The sequence below is a fragment of the Euprymna scolopes genome, chromosome 46, assembly GCF_053919585.1.
Source record: "Euprymna scolopes isolate OS-2025 chromosome 46, ASM5391958v1, whole genome shotgun sequence".
NCBI lineage: Eukaryota > Metazoa > Mollusca > Cephalopoda > Sepiida > Sepiolidae > Euprymna > Euprymna scolopes.
In genome coordinates this window covers 74,604,475-74,628,403 of record NC_136527.1, presented here as the reverse complement: position 1 = coordinate 74,628,403, position 23,929 = coordinate 74,604,475, and the positions used below count along the sequence as shown (strand labels likewise).

General features: G+C 31.5%; 1 protein-coding gene across 1 annotated transcript in view; it reads right to left on the bottom strand.

The window, feature by feature from the left end:
- Positions 1-3,627: 3,627 nt before the first annotated feature.
- The window catches only part of LOC145270166 (uncharacterized), a 417,807-nt gene continuing 397,505 nt past the window's right edge, over positions 3,628-23,929 (bottom strand). Inside the window, exon 4 of the mRNA XM_080125786.1 lies at positions 3,628-3,828. Within this exon, the coding sequence (XP_079981912.1) occupies positions 3,817-3,828 (12 nt within the window). The 3' untranslated portion in view covers positions 3,628-3,816. The remainder of the gene's footprint in view (positions 3,829-23,929) is intronic.

Genomic DNA, 23,929 nt, shown 5'->3' with positions numbered 1-23,929 from the left:
ACACATTTTCACGAGATTGGTATCATTTAAAAGCTCGACCCTTTGAACGACAAATATCGAAAAATTTGCTAAAAACATTAATTTCTTTACCCTTAACTTGGCACTTTTGTACACGGGGGGGGTAGATTTTTTCGCTGATCTTTTTTGCAAGTCATTGAACCATCACGTCCCCGACGTCGGTTAAAATGCTTTATTTTGACCGCCCGTGGCGTCACAACAACAGTAGGCACATCGGTAGGTGCGTCAGAAACTAACCTTACGAATGCGTGAAATATATTGAATAATTCAACCCCCTGTCTTTCCAAGCTTATAACTATTCGAAAAATGTAATTCAAACCCTAATTTTTTTTCACTTAAAGGGGCAAGGACCAAGGTTTCATTTTATAAAAACACAAAAAAAAAATAACGTAGTTTTTAAAAAACAAAAAGGTTTTAAACTTCAAACTTTACAGGTAAACTTCTAAAAAAAACATTACTTTTTTGTTTTAAATTTGAATATATTTTTTGTCTATCTTTTATTTTTAATATATAAAACTTTGGTGCGTAAATACATTATTTATTTTTTAATAGACATTTCAAAATGGAGGGGTGGCGTGATTTTTTTAAAAAGCGTTTGTCTAAAATATTATATTCGGTTTATTGGAAAGAGCATAGAATTTCACATTGACCATGAAAATATCGTAAAAATTGAATCAATAGAAAAATTTTGATAGTTTTTAAAGTTTAAAAATTGAAAAATAAAATTCAATTGATTTCATTACTGATTTTTTAAAATAAAAAAATAATATTACTATTACTTTTTATACAACTTTAATAGTTTATTTTGGAAGTATAATCCATAAAGAAAATAAACGACCCACTTTTAAAAGAGAAATTACGAGTTTTTTTTATATTTTATTCGCAGTTTCGTGTTAAGGGTGTCAAAAATTCCTACAAAAATTCTGATACACCTACTGCATTATTGGTTGGAGCTTGTTTACTACTCCTATCTTTTCTGCTCAACCAACACGCTTACACACACCTCCACCTTCTTTTCCGCCTTTACGCCACGGGTTCGAGCCTGGTTGCCTACTACAACTTTTCTTTTTGCTCAACCCACACCCTTACACACACCTTTCTTTTCTGCCTTCGCGCCACTGGCCTTCCTGTTTACACCTTTTTTTTTTTTTTTTTGCTCAACACACACCTCCAAATCTCCGGGCAACGCCGGGCACCCAGGCTAGTTTTGAATTAATAGTATGTATAGAAATAATGCAAGAATAAAAGTTCGTTTTCAGTATTGAAATCTATTTGTGAAAGAGTTGTACGGTCTCATGAAACAGCTGCCCATCTCAGGGAAGAGTCGAAACAGAGCACTGTAAGCAATGAGTGGGGCAGTGGAGAAGAGCTCCTGCTGGATCTGATCAAAGAGGAATAAAAATCAACCACATATATCTTAATTTCCCATCTATGACACTGAAGCATCTGAATGGATGAATAAAAAAAAAAGGAATAAAACATATGGAAGCAGAATCATGATCTGGATGTGGCCCACCCCTAGAGTGTAAGGGGTTAAGGGCCGAAACACTTGATTGAAGGGGTTTTCTCCTCTGAGGATTCTCTCTGCTGGTTCGCTCTCTATCCGAGTTTCCTTCCACTATTTGTGAAACAGTGTTCTGTTTGTATATATTAACAATTTTGTGAACAAACATACAGACAAACAAACGGACAAACAAACAGAAATACGACTTCATGATCATAGATGAACACATTCGGATCAGGGGTTTGCCAGAACAACCTAGCATGAGCATACATTTCCCGGAATTAAAGCCTGACAAAATATTAAAAATCACATGGTATTCTCTGCCCATCTAAGATCCCTTTCTATGGTTAACTTACACTTGCTTTTATGAGGAATGGTGCTCCTTCTCCCAGTGATATAATAAAACCGTTTTGATAAACAAAACCTAAACGAATTTTTTTGGATAAACAAAACATATAAAAATATTTTTTGATAAACAAATCTATAATATAATTTTCTAGATAAACAAAACCTATAACAAATATTTTTTGATTAACAAAACCTATAATAAATATTTTTGATAAGCAAAACCTATAATATAATTTTTTTTATAAACAAAACCTATAATAAAGATTTTTTGCTAAACAAAACCTATGATAAAATTTTTTTGATAAACAAAACCTATTATAATGATTTTTTGCTAAACAAAACCTATAATAATTTTTTTGATGAACAAAATCTATAATAAATTTTTTTGATGAACAAAACCTATAATAACATTTTTTTTTATAAATAAAACCTATAATAAAATTTTTTGAGCAACAAAATTATAATATAGTTTTTTTTTTATAAAAAACTATAATATAATTTTTTGATAAACAAAACCTATAATAATTTTTTTTGATAAACAAATCATATAATAAAATTATTTTGATAAACAAATCCTATAATAAATTTATTTGATAAACAAAAACTATAATATAATTTTTTTGATAAACAAAACCTATAAAAAAAAATTTTGATAAACAAATCATATAATAAAATTATTTAGATAAACAAACCTATAATAAATATTTTTGATAAACAAAAGCTATAATATAATTTTTGGATAAACCAAAACCCCTAATAAATTTTTCTGCTAAAAAAACTATAATAAAATATTTTTAATAAAACAAAACTATAAAATATTTTAGATAAAAAAACCTATAATAATTTTTTTGATAAAGAAAACCTATAATAAAAAAATTTAATAAACAAATCTTATAATATTTTTATTTGATAAACAAAACCTATAATAGCATTTTTTGATAAACAAAACCTATAATAAAATTTTTTGATAAACAAAACCTATAATAATTTTTTTTTGATAAACAAAACCTATAATAAATATTTTTGATAAACAAAAGCTATAATATAATTTTTTGATAAACAAAACCCCTAATAAATTTTCTGCTAAAAAAACTATAATAAAATATTTTTGATAAAACAAAACTATAAAATATTTTAGATAAAAAAAACCTATAATAATTTTTTTTATGAAAAAAACCTATAATAAAAAAATTTAATAAACAAATCCTATAATATTTTTATTTGATAAACAAAACCTATAACAAAATCTTTTTAATAAAAAACCCTATAATAATTTTTGTTTGATATACAAATCCTATAATATTTTTATTTGATAAACAAAACCTATAATAAAACCTAAAACTCCGACTGGTTTTGAAATTGGTCCACAGTCGGTTTATCATATGGTGATTTTAGATAATTCGTCTCTGGGTTGAGGGAAATAACTATTTTATCAAGCGATACATTCATTTATTTTCATACTACAATTTAGGACGCTAAAAAGGAACATTACCAAATATTTAACATTAATAAAAAAATGAAACTGATATTTGGGGTGGACGATAGAATGCCCTGGAAAAGCCACTTCCTGACATTTTTGTAATGTTAAAATTTTGTTACATTGAATAAACTAGTTTTAAAAACACATCATTTTTACTTACAATTTATCAGACATTACTCTTCCAATATATTTTATTAATTAATTAGCAGTAACTTTTCCAGGGCATTTTTTTTTAATTAAATCAAATATCAGCTTTTTTTGTTGTTGTCATAAATGGTTTTTTTTTTGTGTGTTGTTAAATGTTTTGCGTTAGTTTTAACGTCCCAAATTCTCATGTGAAAAAAATGAATGGATCTCTTAGTAAATTGGGGTTATCTCCCTCAAACCAATGAACAAGTTATCCAATAGCGTCGATCCTTCTGTGTATAATAAGGAAATAAAGCGTAACTGAGGAGAGAAAGAATACTTATTTACGTACCTGTCATTGGCGTGATTCGCAGAGTAAATATAAGACAGCAGGTGCGAACGAGACGTTGGTAAGCCAAAGAAAGGCATCCGAAAGGAACCGGGAAAAAAAGAGAAAGAAAATAATATATTAGAATAACAATAATGTTCTTCCAGAATTTTTAATTTGGATTTCAAATGATGTATTTTCATATAAGTTTTCATTATAACAGCTTTACTTTATATATGACTAGACTGAGTGTCCGGCGTTGCCCGGGTGTTTGGAGGTGTCTGTTGAGCAACAAAAAAAAAAGTAGTAGTAGTAGGCAGGCACGCTCGAACCCGTATGGCAGAGGAGGAAAAGAACGTGAAAATAAAAACGTGACGTCTTTGGTGTTGCGCCCATCGCCAAACCGAAAGTGACGTAAGGTTTAAATTAAGGCTAGACAATCGAAAAGAGGGGACGACTTTTGAAAATATCGGCGAAAGAGGCGACCGCTTCTTGTAGAAAAGTTCCCAGTTGAGGATAAAGAATGTTTTGGTCAATTTTTCGATATTTGTCGTCCGAAGGGTCGAAATTCAAAACGTTACCGATCTCGTGAAAATCCGTCTCCTTTGTCAAAAGTTTTAGCCATACATACATGCATACATACATACATACATACATAATGATGATGATGATTGCAACGTCTTGTCAGACGAGTGCCACTCCCTAAGACATTTAAAATCCATGAGCCCAAATGTCTGAGTGAGTATCTATACAAATATGATGTTACAGTCTTAGCTTTGTACGACAGCTAAGTCTCTCTCTCTCGGTTCAAAATGTTGAGATCCAGCAACAAGCAAGAGCAAGATAGCCAGCAACAAATTAAACTGCAGACCAGCTTAATGCGGGTACTGGTCTTCCGCTTTATGGTTTTTTAAATCAGAGATTTGCTTCTCCTAGAAAGGTTGCCTTCCCCACGGCTTACGGGAGCCCTCTCCACCCCAATACACATATACACACACAAATATACACGGTGCTAGTTGGCCGTTGACCCAGAAATAGAGTTCATTCGCCCTTTGGAAGGTCTTGTTTTTAATCCTTCAGGGAGACTAGCCGCCCTCCTCACCAAACAAGTCTGGTGGGGGAACCAGTTTAGTCGCCGGTGACCCGACCATGAGGCAGGTAGTACTGGGTTACATGGTACCAGTAGCATATGACATGACCTGACACATTTTCTTGTAGAAAAGTTTCCAGTTGAGGATAAAGAATGTTTTTAGTCAATTTTTCGATATTTGTCGTCCGGAGGGTCGAAATTCAAAATGTTACCGATCTCGAGAAAATCCGTCTCCTTTGTCAAAAGTTTTAGCCATACATACATACATACATACATACATACATGTGAGATTTGTATTATAGATTTTTAAGGACGTTTTTCGCTCTATTTAACCGTTTTAAATATAATCGTTTTAAAACAATTATGTCTTATTTTCAGAATGTTGAATGCAAAATGGAAGGAAACCAAATTCGGATATTTTTTTTTTATTTCAATACAAGCTAAAGCGAAAAATTGCTGAAACAGCTCGCGGTATCAACGAAGCGTTTAACCCAGAAACACTACTGAACGCTCCGCACAATGATGGTTTAAAAAATTTTGTGGCATATTCCACTAGTGCTACTAGATCAGACTGTCTGAAGATATTGGCTTCCTGAGATGAAATGCAGCTAACATTGATGCTTTTTGTTTTTCTACTTCTTTTTTGCAAAACTTAATTATGCTCTGCAAAACCAAAAACAACAATCTCATTTTTCCCTCATTTTCTTTCTTTCCTTCTTCCTCTTTCTCTTTCTATCTCCCCTACTTCCTGACTGGTTTCCTAACATTAATACTGTGACCCTTTTTCCCTCTTCCATTGCAAAACTCATTCATGTTCTGCAGGACAGGGAACAAAAACGATAAAATCAACTATAAAACAACCAAACCAAACACTACAAACTAGCGATTGAAGATACAAAGAGTTTGAAGGATAAAATCCTTCCACACTAAAAAAAAAAACTGAATGCACCATGAATACTTTTTTCTAAAATAACTGGATTCGGCATTAAATCACCTGAAAAGGGTTGATATGCTGTAAAACAAAACAACTAAATAAAACACTACAAACTATCGATTGAACATACGAAGAGTTTTTTTTTTTTTTACACAGTGATCACCACTTATCAAGGCCCGGAAGCCACTCAGGGATAAGGGTTATTGCAAGTACATCACGTTAGTGAGGAGATTTTATGAAGTGTTTAATTAGGGGGGGCGGTTCATTAGGAATTTGTTAACATTAGACTTGAAGACATCCAAGTTGTAGTCCGGAGGGAAGCAGGCAGACGGAACAGAGTTCCACAGGCGTGCAGTTCTAAGAAAGAAGCTTTGCTCATGAAATCCGCGTTTTGATTTAGGCACAGATATAGAGTGGGGGAAATTTTTCACAGTGGATTCAGCTAGACGGGTGTTTTTCGTGAAAGTTTGGCGAGGGGGGACCAGGGATTGGAGTTCAGACGAGCACCTGCCATGAAAATAACGATAAAACAAGGATAGGCTCGCAACGTCTCTTCTGTGGGAGAGGGGTTGCAGGGTAGAGAAAAGGGCATCCCCCACTAAACCACGAAGTCTATTTTGTACTCTGTCAAGGCATGATAGGCTGTTTTTGGCCGCTCCTGCCGAGATGTGGCAACAGTATTCCATCCTTGGCCGTACTTGGCTTTTATATAGATAGAGAATTGCATCAGTAGTGAGATATCTTCTGGAGCGGTAGAAGGATCCCACCATCTTCCCTGCGACCTTGGCAACAGACTTGATGTACGTGTTCCATTTCAGATCAGGAGTAAAGGTCAAACCTAGAAGCTTGTCAAAACACGGGGCCTCACCCAGACGAGAGCCATCCATCACAATTGATGCCAGCTGGGGATCAGAGCGTTTGAAGAATAAAAACCTTCTGCAAAATAACTGGATGCAACATGAATACTATTTCTAAAAAAATAACTGGATTCGCCATTAAATAACCCGAAAAGGGTTGGTATGCCGTACGACGCAACAACCAACCCAATCGAATATTCCATTGTCGTTCTTAAACACTGATTTAAGAAAAGAAGTTGAGAAAAAGATTTTCCTCTTCCCAAAAGGCCATATCTCTCTCTCTCTCTCTCTCTCTCTCTCTCTCTCTCTCTCTCTCTCTCTCTCTCTCTCCCACTTGCACGCAAATGTAGGTTATCCGGTGAATATATAAAAAAAATATTAATATTTCCTTTAATAATAGTATGTCTTCCGGTGTAAATATCAAAGATCCATCGTCTTCATTTTTAGTTTTCATTTTATTTTAGTAAAAATTCTCAAAAATCAAAGATACCCCTTCCTGGGGCGAACACTTGAACTCGATGCTGGAACTCGATATCGTTGGTTAGTTGGTTGCTTGCTTGCTTGCTTGCTTGGTTGTTTTTTGTTTTACGGCATATCAACCCTTTTCAGGTTATTTAATGCCGAATCGAAAGATTTTGAAGAAATTTTTTTTAATAGAATATATTTGTTTTTTGCAATTCGGTTTCTAGTTGGGACCCTAGCAGGTACTACCACTCCGGGTCAGAGTGGACCTGGGAGCAATGGCCATTTAAGGGTGGCTCCACACTCCCCAAATCCCGCAAGTTGGGGCTTCACCATCGGATATAGTTTAAGATCATATCCAGGATATCTGTTATGTTGAATTACTTGTCCGTATTGCATTTGTCAATGTGTTTATAAATTGGATATATATAGGCAGCATGTTTTCATTGAGGCAAATGTTCCTATTTAGTTTGCTGCCCCACGAGGGCAGAGTTAGACACCAGGATCGTTTTTTTATGTGGAGAAAGATACAAAAATAAAAATTGTTTCGGTCGTGAAGGATTTCTCGTCCACCAACCGAGAACAAAAAAAGTGTAGCATCAGAACAGATACTACACTTTGATCTTGACCCGTTTGACTATTTTCTTTTTTACTTTCTCCGAATCTCCGAATCATTCTTTTTGTTTTTTGTTGTTTTTTTTTTCATAATTACGTTACAGAGAGAGAGAGAGAGAGAGAGAGAGAGAGAGGTGAGTAAACGTGGAGGTAGACACGTTTACCAGAACCGAAGGTCAGCTGACCAGATTACGTATGTGTGACGTAGTCAGGTTGGCTAGATCTGTGAGATTTGATTTGGGCTTTGAAGAAGACAGACGGCTTTCCGTTGTCTCCCCCTCTTAACTGGGGAGGAGGGAGACGAACGCTGACGTGTGTAGAAGAAGAACCCCCACACAGGCCGATTTCACTTCCACCTTCTGCAGGACCTCTGGGGAAAGTGAAATAAAAACTATAAAACCCATTCATCGTCTTGGAGTGATAAATCTTCGTCAAACAGGTATCAAGTCTCCCTCCAGGATGAGAAATTTCCAGATGGTCCAACATCGAAGAAGCAGAGGTAGGTTCTGAAAATACATGTCACACACACGATTCCCTTTATGATAATCAAACACACAACCATTTATATTAGAGACAATCATACGCACACGGAATCCTTTTTATGTTATACACCAAAAGTTAAATGGTACCCCTCGATGATAACCCTAGTGAGAACTTCAATGAAGAACCCTATGTAACAATTATATAAGGCGGATCCGTATGTTTGCTTAGTGAGCGCTTTCGATTGGAACATTTCTTTCATCCTCAGACAGATTATATCTTTATTTTTTTTTTCATTAGAGTCACCACTTATCAAGGACCAGAGGCCACTCAAGGATAAGGGTTAATGAAACGAATGGAAAGAAGGAAACAAAAACTCAATTGCTGGATAAAATAAACATATCGTTTATTTCCTGTTGAAAAATGAATGTTTTAGGTGTAACTCGTGTTCATGTCCGCGCGTGGAAAGAGGAGCGAGTAATGTAGTGGGAATGAGAATGACAGTCCAGCGTGTAGACAAAGAAAAAGATAGAGGGTTGACATCAGTAAAGCTGTGCGCACATGTTGGTACTTGTTCACGTGGAAATGTCTTCAGGCCACTAGCTGTGGACGCGAACTTGTCTGCTTGATGGACCAAAGCAAAAGGGAAAAAAGAGTGAGAAAGTCAATCCAATTCATGGAGATAGTGTGTAAAGTGTACGTACTGTCTGTTGGCTCTTGGCCCAAGCATAGTAGCAGGTGAAGTGAGGCGCACGAAGACGCGCGCGACCCGAAACGGGGCCGATGGTCCGTCGACCGTTCAGCTCGGAAGGCGAGTCGAAAAAGGAAGGAAACAGCTTGTCTTTCGCTTTTATAGTTGTTTCCGGTGGTCTTTTGCGCATGTGTGGATTTCCTTTGAAGGGGAAATGACGTTGCCCATATGTGCGTACGTGTGCGTATATGTGAGTACATGTGTGTACGTTAGCGTGTGTGTGTGTGCATGTGAATGTGAGTGTACGTACGCGAACATGAATATCTACGTGTGTGTACGTGTGCGCGTATGTTTGTGTGCGCGTATGTATATGACAAGAAATATGGCTTGAGATGTGAAACTAGAAAAGGCTCGCACAATTTTGAACTTTTTTTTAATCGATGTGGACGTAGGAGTAACAATGTAGTATACTTATTATTTCACGAGGATGAAACGCGGAAAATTCTGTGTGGCTTAACTGACATATATATTTTTAACACTTGCTATACACCTAAATTCTGTGTAGCTTAACGGACATATATATTTTTTTAACACTTGCTATACACCTAAATTCTGTGTGGCTTAACTGACATATATATTTTTAACACTTGCTATACACCTAAATTCTGTGTAGATTAACTGACATATATATTTTTAACACTTGCTATACACCTAAATTCTGTGTAGCTTAACTGACATATATATTTTTAACACTTGCTATACACCTAAATTCTGTGTAGCTTAACTGACATATATATTTTTAACACTTGCTATACACCTAAATTCTGTGTAGCTTAACTGACATATATATTTTTAACACTTGATATACACCTAAATTCTGTGTGGCTTAACTGACATATATATTTTTAACACTTGCTATACACCTAAATTCTGTGTAGCTTAACTGACATATATATTTTTAACACTTGCTATACACCTAAATTCTGTGTAGCTTAACTGACATATATATTTTTAACACTTGCTATACACCTAAATTCTGTGTAGCTTAACTGACATATATATTTTTAACACTTGCTATACACCTAAATTCTGTGTGGCTTAACTGACATATATATTTTAACACTTGCTATAAACCTAAATTCTGTGTGGCTTAACTGACATATATATTTTTAACACTTGCTATACACCTAAATTCTGTGTAGCTTAACTGACATATATATTTTTAACACTTGCTATACACCTAAATTCTGTGTAGCTTAACTGACATATATATTTTTAACACTTGCTATACACCTAAATTCTGTGTAGCTTAACTGACATATATATTTTTAACACTTGCTATAAACCTAAATTCTGTGTAGCTTAACTGACATATATATTTTTAACACTTGCTATACACCTAAATTCTGTGTAGCTTAACTGACATATATATTTTTAACACTTGCTATACACCTAAATTCTGTGTAGCTTAACTGACATATATATATTTTTAACACTTGCTATACACCTAAATTTTGTGTGGCTTAACTGACATATATATATTTTTAACACTTGCTATACACCTAAATTCTGTGTAGCTTAACTGACATATATATTTTTAACACTTGCTATACACCTAAATTCTGTGTAGCTTAACTGACATATATATTTTTAACACTTGCTATACACCTAAATTCTGTGTGGCTTAACTGACATATATATTTTTAACACTTGCTATAAACCTAAATTTTGTGTGGCTTAACTGACATATATATATTTTTAACACTTGCTATACACCTAAATTCTGTGTAGCTTAACTGACATATATATTTTTAAACACTTGCTATACACCTAAATTCTGTGTGGCTTAACTGACATATATATTTTTAACACTTGCTATAAACCTAAATTCTGTGTAGCTTAACTGACATATATATTTTTAAACACTTGCTATACACCTAAATTCTGTGTAGCTTAACTTACATATATATTTTTAACACTTGCTATACACCTAAATTCTGTGTAGCTTAACTGACATATATATTTTTTACCACTTGCTATACACCTAAATTCTGTGTAGCTTAACTGACATATATATTTTTAACACTTGCTATAAACCTAAATTCTGTGTAGCTTAACTGACATATATATTTTTAACACTTGCTATACACCTAAATTCTGTGTAGCTTAACTGACATATATATTTTTAACACTTGCTATAAACCTTAATTCTGTGTAGCTTAACTGACATATATATTTTTAACACTTGCTATACACCTAAATTCTGTGTAGCTTAACTGACATATATATTTTTAACACTTGCTATACACCTAAATTCTGTGTGGCTTAACTGACATATATATTTTTAACACTTGCTATACACCTAAATTCTGTGTGGCTTAACTGACATATATATTTTTAACACTTGCTATACACCTAAATTCTGTGTAGCTTAACTGACATATATATTTTTAACACTTGCTATACACCTAAATTCTGTGTAGCTTAACTGACATATATATTTTTAACACTTGCTATACACCTAAATTCTGTGTAGCTTAACTGACATATATATTTTTAACACTTGCTATACACCTAAATTCTGTGTAGCTTAACTGACATATATATTTTTAACACTTGCTATAAACCTAAATTCTGTGTAGCTTAACTGACATATATATTTTTAACACTTGCTATACACCTAAATTCTGTGTAGCTTAACTGACATATATATTTTTAACACTTGCTATAAACCTAAATTCTGTGTAGCTTAACTGACATATATATTTTTAACACTTGCTATACACCTAAATTCTGTGTAGCTTAACTGACATATATATTTTTAACACTTGCTATACACCTAAATTCTGTGTAGCTTAACTGACATATATATTTTTAACACTTGCTATACACCTAAATTCTGTGTAGCTTAACTGACATATATATTTTTAACACTTGCTATACAACTAAATTCTGTGTAGCTTAACTGACATATATATTTTTAACACTTGCTACAAACCAAAATTCTGTGTAGCTTAACTGACATATATATTTTTAACACTTGCTATACACCTAAATTCTGTGTAGCTTAACTGACATATATATTTTTAACACTTGCTATACACCTAAATTATGTGTGGCTTAACTGACATATATATTTTTAACACTTGCTATACACCTAAATTCTGTGTAGCTTAACTGACATATATATATATTTTTAACACTTGCTATACACCTAAATTCTGTGTAGCTTAACTGACATATATATTTTTTAAACACTTGCTATACACCTAAATTCTGTGTAGCTTAACTGACATATATATATATTTTTAACACTTGCTATACACCTAAATTCTGTGTGGCTTAACTGACATATATATATTTTTAACACTTGCTATACACCTAAATTTTGTGTGGCTTAACTGACATATATATATTTTTAACACTTGCTATACACCTAAATTCTGTGTAGCTTAACTGACATATATATTTTTAACACTTGCTATACACCTAAATTCTGTGTAGCTTAACTGACATATATATTTTTAACACTTGCTATACACCTAAATTCTGTGTGGCTTAACTGACATATATATTTTTAACACTTGCTATACACCTAAATTTTGTGTGGCTTAACTGACATATATATATTTTTAACACTTGCTATACACCTAAATTCTGTGTAGCTTAACTGACATATATATTTTTAAACACTTGCTATACACCTAAATTCTGTGTGGCTTAACTGACATATATTTTTAACACTTGCTATAAACCTAAATTCTGTGTAGCTTAACTGACATATATATTTTTAAACACTTGCTATACACCTAAATTCTGTGTAGCTTAACTTACATATATATTTTTAACACTTGCTATACACCTAAATTCTGTGTAGCTTAACTGACATATATATTTTTTACCACTTGCTATACACCTAAATTCTGTGTAGCTTAACTGACATATATATTTTTAACACTTGCTATAAACCTAAATTCTGTGTAGCTTAACTGACATATATATTTTTAACACTTGCTATACACCTAAATTCTGTGTAGCTTAACTGACATATATATTTTTAACACTTGCTATAAACCTTAATTCTGTGTAGCTTAACTGACATATATATTTTTAACACTTGCTATACACCTAAATTCTGTGTAGCTTAACTGACATATATATTTTTAACACTTGCTATAAACCTAAATTCTGTGTAGCTTAACTGACATATATATTTTTAACACTTGCTATACACCTAAATTCTGTGTGGCTTAACTGACATATATATTTTTAACACTTGCTATAAACCTAAATTCTGTGTAGCTTAACTGACATATATATTTTTAACACTTGCTATACACCTAAATTCTGTGTAGCTTAACTGACATATATATTTTTAACACTTGCTATACACCTAAATTCTGTGTAGCTTAACTGACATATATATTTTTAACACTTGCTATACACCTAAATTCTGTGTAGCTTAACTGACATATATATTTTTAACACTTGCTATACAACTAAATTCTGTGTAGCTTAACTGACATATATATTTTTAACACTTGCTACAAACCAAAATTCTGTGTAGCTTAACTGACATATATATTTTTAACACTTGCTATACACCTAAATTCTGTGTAGCTTAACTGACATATATATTTTTAACACTTGCTATACACCTAAATTATGTGTGGCTTAACTGACATATATATTTTTAACACTTGCTATACACCTAAATTCTGTGTAGCTTAACTGACATATATATATATTTTTAACACTTGCTATACACCTAAATTCTGTGTAGCTTAACTGACATATATATTTTTTAAACACTTGCTATACACCTAAATTCTGTGTAGCTTAACTGACATATATATATATTTTTAACACTTGCTATACACCTAAATTCTGTGTAGCTTAACTGACATATATATTTTTAACACTTGCTATACACCTAAATTCTGTGTAGCTTAACTGACATATATATTTTTAAACACTTGCTATACACCTAAATTCTGTGTGGCTTAACTGACATATATTTTTAACACTTGCTATAAACCTAAATTCTGTGTAGCTTAACTGACATATATATTTTTAAACACTTGCTATACACCTAAATTCTGTGTAGCTTAACTTACATATATATTTTTAACACTTGCTATACACCTAAATTCTGTGTAGCTTAACTGACATATATATTTTTTACCACTTGCTATACACCTAAATTCTGTGTAGCTTAACTGACATATATATTTTTAACACTTGCTATAAACCTAAATTCTGTGTAGCTTAACTGACATATATATTTTTAACACTTGCTATACACCTAAATTCTGTGTAGCTTAACTGACATATATATTTTTAACACTTGCTATAAACCTTAATTCTGTGTAGCTTAACTGACATATATATTTTTAACACTTGCTATACACCTAAATTCTGTGTAGCTTAACTGACATATATATTTTTAACACTTGCTATACACCTAAATTCTGTGTGGCTTAACTGACATATATATTTTTAACACTTGCTATACACCTAAATTCTGTGTGGCTTAACTGACATATATATTTTTAACACTTGCTATACACCTAAATTCTGTGTAGCTTAACTGACATATATATTTTTAACACTTGCTATACACCTAAATTCTGTGTAGCTTAACTGACATATATATTTTTAACACTTGCTATACACCTAAATTCTGTGTAGCTTAACTGACATATATATTTTTAACACTTGCTATACACCTAAATTCTGTGTAGCTTAACTGACATATATATTTTTAACACTTGCTATAAACCTAAATTCTGTGTAGCTTAACTGACATATATATTTTTAACACTTGCTATACACCTAAATTCTGTGTAGCTTAACTGACATATATATTTTTAACACTTGCTATAAACCTAAATTCTGTGTAGCTTAACTGACATATATATTTTTAACACTTGCTATACACCTAAATTCTGTGTAGCTTAACTGACATATATATTTTTAACACTTGCTATACACCTAAATTCTGTGTAGCTTAACTGACATATATATTTTTAACACTTGCTATACACCTAAATTCTGTGTAGCTTAACTGACATATATATTTTTAACACTTGCTATACAACTAAATTCTGTGTAGCTTAACTGACATATATATTTTTAACACTTGCTACAAACCAAAATTCTGTGTAGCTTAACTGACATATATATTTTTAACACTTGCTATACACCTAAATTCTGTGTAGCTTAACTGACATATATATTTTTAACACTTGCTATACACCTAAATTATGTGTGGCTTAACTGACATATATATTTTTAACACTTGCTATACACCTAAATTCTGTGTAGCTTAACTGACATATATATATATTTTTAACACTTGCTATACACCTAAATTCTGTGTAGCTTAACTGACATATATATTTTTTAAACACTTGCTATACACCTAAATTCTGTGTAGCTTAACTGACATATATATATATTTTTAACACTTGCTATACACCTAAATTCTGTGTAGCTTAACTGACATATATATTTTTAACACTTGCTATACACCTAAATTCTGTGTAGCTTAACTGACATATATATTTTTAACACTTGCTATACACCTAAATTCTGTGTGGCTTAACTGACATATATATATTTTTAACACTTGCTATACACCTAAATTTTGTGTGGCTTAACTGACATATATATATTTTTAACACTTGCTATACACCTAAATTCTGTGCAGCTTAACTGACATATATATTTTTAACACTTGCTATAAACCTAAATTCTGTGTAGCTTAACTGACATATATATTTTTAACACTTGCTATACACCTAAATTCTGTGTAGCTTAACTGACATATATATTTTTAACACTTGCTATACACCTAAATTCTGTGTGGCTTAACTGACATATATATATTTTTAACACTTGCTATACACCTAAATTTTGTGTGGCTTAACTGACATATATATATTTTTAACACTTGCTATACAACTAAATTCTGTGTAGCTTAACTGACATATATATTTTTAACACTTGCTATACACCTAAATTCTGTGTAGCTTAACTGACATATATATTTTTAACACTTGCTATACACCTAAATTCTGTGTGGCTTAACTGACATATATATTTTTAACACTTGCTATACACCTAAATTTTGTGTGGCTTAACTGACATATATATATTTTTAACACTTGCTATACACCTAAATTCTGTGTAGCTTAACTGACATATATATTTTTAAACACTTGCTATACACCTAAATTCTGTGTGGCTTAACTGACATATATATTTTTAACACTTGCTATAAACCTAAATTCTGTGTAGCTTAACTGACATATATATTTTTAAACACTTGCTATACACCTAAATTCTGTGTAGCTTAACTTACATATATATTTTTAACACTTGCTATACACCTAAATTCTGTGTAGCTTAACTGACATATATATTTTTTACCACTTGCTATACACCTAAATTCTGTGTAGCTTAACTGACATATATATTTTTAACACTTGCTATAAACCTAAATTCTGTGTAGCTTAACTGACATATATATTTTTAACACTTGCTATACACCTAAATTCTGTGTAGCTTAACTGACATATATATTTTTAACACTTGCTATAAACCTTAATTCTGTGTAGCTTAACTGACATATATATTTTTAACACTTGCTATACACCTAAATTCTGTGTAGCTTAACTGACATATATATTTTTAACACTTGCTATACACCTAAATTCTGTGTGGCTTAACTGACATATATATTTTTAACACTTGCTATACACCTAAATTCTGTGTGGCTTAACTGACATATATATTTTTAACACTTGCTATACACCTAAATTCTGTGTAGCTTAACTGACATATATATTTTTAACACTTGCTATACACCTAAATTCTGTGTAGCTTAACTGACATATATATTTTTAACACTTGCTATACACCTAAATTCTGTGTAGCTTAACTGACATATATATTTTTAACACTTGCTATACACCTAAATTCTGTGTAGCTTAACTGACATATATATTTTTAACACTTGCTATAAACCTAAATTCTGTGTAGCTTAACTGACATATATATTTTTAACACTTGCTATACACCTAAATTCTGTGTAGCTTAACTGACATATATATTTTTAACACTTGCTATAAACCTAAATTCTGTGTAGCTTAACTGACATATATATTTTTAACACTTGCTATACACCTAAATTCTGTGTAGCTTAACTGACATATATATTTTTAACACTTGCTATACACCTAAATTCTGTGTAGCTTAACTGACATATATATTTTTAACACTTGCTATACACCTAAATTCTGTGTAGCTTAACTGACATATATATTTTTAACACTTGCTATACAACTAAATTCTGTGTAGCTTAACTGACATATATATTTTTAACACTTGCTACAAACCAAAATTCTGTGTAGCTTAACTGACATATATATTTTTAACACTTGCTATACACCTAAATTCTGTGTAGCTTAACTGACATATATATTTTTAACACTTGCTATACACCTAAATTATGTGTGGCTTAACTGACATATATATTTTTAACACTTGCTATACACCTAAATTCTGTGTAGCTTAACTGACATATATATATATTTTTAACACTTGCTATACACCTAAATTCTGTGTAGCTTAACTGACATATATATTTTTTAAACACTTGCTATACACCTAAATTCTGTGTAGCTTAACTGACATATATATATATTTTTAACACTTGCTATACACCTAAATTCTGTGTGGCTTAACTGACATATATATTTTTAACACTTGCTATACACCTAAATTCTGTGTAGCTTAACTGACATATATATTTTTAACACTTGCTATACACCTAAATTCTGTGTGGCTTAACTGACATATATATATTTTTAACACTTGCTATACACCTAAATTTTGTGTGGCTTAACTGACATATATATATTTTTAACTCTTGCTATACACCTAAATTCTGTGTAGCTTAACTGACATATATATTTTTAACACTTGCTATAAACCTAAATTCTGTGTAGCTTAACTGACATATATATTTTTAACACTTGCTATACACCTAAATTCTGTGTAGCTTAACTGACATATATATTTTTAACACTTGCTATACACCTAAATTATGTGTGGCTTAACTGACATATATATTTTTAACACTTGCTATACACCTAAATTCTGTGTAGCTTAACTGACATATATATATATTTTTAACACTTGCTATACACCTAAATTCTGTGTAGCTTAACTGACATATATATTTTTTAAACACTTGCTATACACCTAAATTCTGTGTAGCTTAACTGACATATATATTTTTAACACTTGCTATACACCTAAATTCTGTGTGGCTTAACTGACATATATATTTTTAACACTTGCTATACACCTAAATTCTGTGTAGCTTAACTGACATATATATTTTTAACACTTGCTATACACCTAAATTCTGTGTGGCTTAACTGACATATATATTTTTAACACTTGCTATACACCTAAATTCTGTGTAGCTTAACTGACATATATATTTTTAACACTTGCTATACACCTAAATTCTGTGTAGCTTAACTGACATATATATATATTTTTAACACTTGCTATACACCTAAATTCTGTGTGGCTTAACTGACATATATATTTTTAACACTTGCTATACACCTAAATTCTGTGTAGCTTAACTGACATATATATTTTTAACACTTGCTATACACCTAAATTCTGTGTAGCTTAACTGACATATATATTTTTAACACTTGCTATACACCTAAATTCTGTGTAGCTTAACTGACATATATATTTTTAACACTTGCTATACACCTAAATTCTGTGTGGCTTAACTGACATATATATTTTTAACACTTGCTATACACCTAAATTCTGTGTAGCTTAACTGACATATATATTTTTAACACTTGCTATACACCTAAATTCTGTGTAGCTTAACTGACATATATATTTTTAACACTTGCTATACACCTAAATTCTGTGTAGCTTAACTGACATATATATTTTTAACACTTGCTATAAACCTAAATTCTGTGTAGCTTAACTGACATATATATTTTTAACACTTGCTATACACCTAAATTCTGTGTAGCTTAACTGACATATATTTTAACACTTGCTATACACCTAAATTCTGTGTAGCTTAACTGACATATATATTTTTAACACTTGCTATACACCTAAATTCTGTGTAGCTTAACTGACATATATTTTTAACACTTGCTATACACCTAAATTCTGTGTAGCTTAACTGACATATATATTTTTAACACTTGCTATACACCTAAATTCTGTGTAGCTTAACTGACATATATATTTTTAACACTTGCTATACACCTAAATTTTGTGTGGCTTAACTGACATATATATTTTTAACACTTGCTATACACCTAAATTCTGTGTAGCTTAACTGACATATATATTTTTAACACTTGCTATACACCTAAATTCTGTGTAGCTTAACTGACATATATATTTTTAACACTTGCTATACACCTAAATTCTGTGTGGCTTAACTGACATATATATATTTTTAACACTTGCTATACATCTAAATTCTGTGTAGCTTAACTGACATATATATTTTTAACACTTGCTATACACCTAAATTCTGTGTGGCTTAACTGACATATATATTTTTAACACTTGCTATACACCTAAATTCTGTGTAGCTTAACTGACATATATATTTTTAACACTTGCTATACACCTAAATTCTGTGTAGCTTAACTGACATATATATTTTTAACACTTGCTATACACCTAAATTCTGTGTAGCTTAACTGACATATATATTTTTAACACTTGCTATACACCTAAATTCTGTGTAGCTTAACTGACATATATATTTTTAACACTTGCTATAAACCTAAATTCTGTGTAGCTTAACTGACATATATATTTTTAACACTTGCTATACACCTAAATTCTGTGTAGCTTAACTGACATATATATTTTTAACACTTGCTATAAACCTAAATTCTGTGTAGCTTAACTGACGTATATATTTTTAACACTTGCTATACACCTAAATTCTGTGTAGCTTAACTGACATATATATTTTTAACACTTGCTATACACCTAAATTCTGTGTAGCTTAACTGACATATATATTTTTAACACTTGCTATACACCTAAATTCTGTGTAGCTTAACTGACATATATATTTTTAACACTTGCTATACAACTAAATTCTGTGTAGCTTAACTGACATATATATTTTTAACACTTGCTACAAACCAAAATTCTGTGTAGCTTAACTGACATATATATTTTTAACACTTGCTATACACCTAAATTCTGTGTAGCTTAACTGACATATATATTTTTAACACTTGCTATACACCTAAATTATGTGTGGCTTAACTGACATATATATTTTTAACACTTGCTATACACCTAAATTCTGTGTAGCTTAACTGACATATATATATATTTTTAACACTTGCTATACACCTAAATTCTGTGTAGCTTAACTGACATATATATTTTTTAAACACTTGCTATACACCTAAATTCTGTGTAGCTTAACTGACATATATATATATTTTTAACACTTGCTATACACCTAAATTCTGTGTGGCTTAACTGACATATATATTTTTAACACTTGCTATACACCTAAATTCTGTGTAGCTTAACTGACATATATATTTTTAACACTTGCTATACACCTAAATTCTGTGTGGCTTAACTGACATATATATATTTTTAACACTTGCTATACACCTAAATTTTGTGTGGCTTAACTGACATATATATATTTTTAACTCTTGCTATACACCTAAATTCTGTGTAGCTTAACTGACATATATATTTTTAACACTTGCTATAAACCTAAATTCTGTGTAGCTTAACTGACATATATATTTTTAACACTTGCTATACACCTAAATTCTGTGTAGCTTAACTGACATATATATTTTTAACACTTGCTATACACCTAAATTATGTGTGGCTTAACTGACATATATATTTTTAACACTTGCTATACACCTAAATTCTGTGTAGCTTAACTGACATATATATATATTTTTAACACTTGCTATACACCTAAATTCTGTGTAGCTTAACTGACATATATATTTTTTAAACACTTGCTATACACCTAAATTCTGTGTAGCTTAACTGACATATATATTTTTAACACTTGCTATACACCTAAATTCTGTGTGGCTTAACTGACATATATATTTTTAACACTTGCTATACACCTAAATTCTGTGTAGCTTAACTGACATATATATTTTTAACACTTGCTATACACCTAAATTCTGTGTGGCTTAACTGACATATATATTTTTAACACTTGCTATACACCTAAATTCTGTGTAGCTTAACTGACATATATATTTTTTACACTTGCTATACACCTAAATTCTGTGTAGCTTAACTGACATATATTTTAACACTTGCTATACACCTAAATTCTGTGTAGCTTAACTGACATATATATTTTTAACACTTGCTATACACCTAAATTCTGTGTAGCTTAACTGACATATATTTTTAACACTTGCTATACACCTAAATTCTGTGTAGCTTAACTGACATATATATTTTTAACACTTGCTATACACCTAAATTCTGTGTAGCTTAACTGACATATATATTTTTAACACTTGCTATACACCTAAATTTTGTGTGGCTTAACTGACATATATATTTTTAACACTTGCTATACACCTAAATTCTGTGTAGCTTAACTGACATATATATTTTTAACACTTGCTATACACCTAAATTCTGTGTAGCTTAACTGACATATATATTTTTAACACTTGCTATACACCTAAATTCTGTGTGGCTTAACTGACATATATATATTTTTAACACTTGCTATACATCTAAATTCTGTGTAGCTTAACTGACATATATATTTTTAACACTTGCTATACACCTAAATTCTGTGTAGCTTAACTGACATATATATTTTTTAAACACTTGCTATACACCTAAATTCTGTGTAGCTTAACTGACATATATATATTTTTAACACTTGCTATACATCTAAATTCTGTGTAGCTTAACTGACATATATATATTTTTAACACTTGCTATACACCTAAATTCTGTGTAGCTTAACTGACATATATATTTTTAACACTTGCTATACACCTAAATTCTGTGTAGCTTAACTGACATATATATTTTTAACACTTGCTATACACCTAAAGATGTGTGTGTGTGTGTGTGTGTGTGTGTGTGTGTGTGTGTGTGTGTGTGTGTGTGTGTGTGTGTGTGTGTGTGTGTGTGTGTGTGTGTGTGTGTGTGTCCCGCTTTGCCTAAAGGCTTTTTTGTGAAAATCTGTCAAAAACCTTAAGCTGAAAAAACATTTATGATCGAACAGGAAAAAAAAAACATGTCCTTTTCTTTTTATCATTATTATTATTATTTCGCTCACGTTTCCGACCGTCACGCGGAAACAAGATACAAAAAGGCGGAAGATGAGAAGGTGGGGCACACAGAAGTGTCGCCAGAGACACTAATACTTTCTATATTAAGGCTGGAAAGTGTTGGTTTTTGTTTCTTTCGTAAGAAAAAGCTGAGTGAGAAGGAGGAATTAATACAGATGGAACGAAATGGAGTTTTTTTTTTCTTCTTTTGAGGGGAGAGGGGCGTTCGTGGGTGGGTGGGTGGTGTATGTGAGCTTGTCAAGTCAATGGTAGGCAATCGAATTATTTGTTTTGGCGCAAGGTAGCAAAAAAAAAAGATGATAAAATGGAGGTTACTTTAAAAAGTATGCAAGGGAACGGTAGGACGAATAATAATAATAATAATAATAATAATAATAATAATAATAATAATAATAATAATAACTAGCGGGACCTGTGAAAATTCTACAATGGAGACGCTCTGATATCATTGTAGCTCTTTTGTTAAAACTGCAAATACATTTATCTAAGATAGCATGAACGCCGGGCAAAGCCCGGTCGCAAAGTACGCTTAAATATGCTATTTTAATCTTTGCTTTTTTCGTATATATTGCTATAAACTTAATGTTCTATCGATTTTCATATATTATAAAGTTGCGATTTCAAAAATATAAAAAAAAATATATCCGTATGATTTGGGCGCATTGGCTTGAATTGAAACCGAAATAAAAACTTATAAGAAAAATATATGTATGCATCTATATAATTGAGTTCCTTCAGCCATAATCGAAACCGAAACCGAAACCAACACTTATGAAAAATTCTTGGTAAAATTATTTATAAAAAAAAAAAAAAATAGATGACTTAAGCGCCTTCAGCTGTAATCGAAACCGAAACCAAAACTTATGAAGAATTTTTGGTAAAATTATCTTTTTACAAGACGTGGAAGTACATAACAATTAAACGACCCGGATGTAAGCGTGGAACACGAAATAACACACGCTATCGTATTAATGTATAGATGATGATGATGATGATGATGATGATGATGATGATGATGAAATAGAACATTGAAGGTACATATCTATAAGTTCTCTATCTCCTCTCCCATCCCCTCGATGAGGTTGGAAAGACCTAGGAGATGGCACTGACTAGACCTCTGCTGGACAAACGCGAAAAGAACCGGGACCTTGGGTAGGCTTATTGCCTCTCGAATTCCAGTGAAGACCAATGGCCGCTGCCAGCGAGAAATTGATGGTGTGCGGCTGTTGCGATACTGCAGATTCATTTGCGAATGTTATCAGAAGAGGTGGAGAGCACTGGAGACTGGGGAGACTTGTTGTCACTCAGCTTGTTTGTTTGTTTTGTTTTGTTTTTCTCCGTCTCTAGAAGTACACACTTTTCCTTTCCAAAGTCCATTCCAATGTCCTGGCTGAATATTCTCGTTGTGTTTATCAAATTTTCCAGTTCGATTTTTGCATTTTTTTTTTTTTTTTTGCCAAACAGCTTAAGATCATCCATATACATGATGGGGTTTATTCTTCGTTTAATGCTTGTAAACTTGTATCCGAAAGTACATTTCCTAAGTAAGTAGTTGAGTGGCATCATAGCTATGAAAAACAGCAGTAG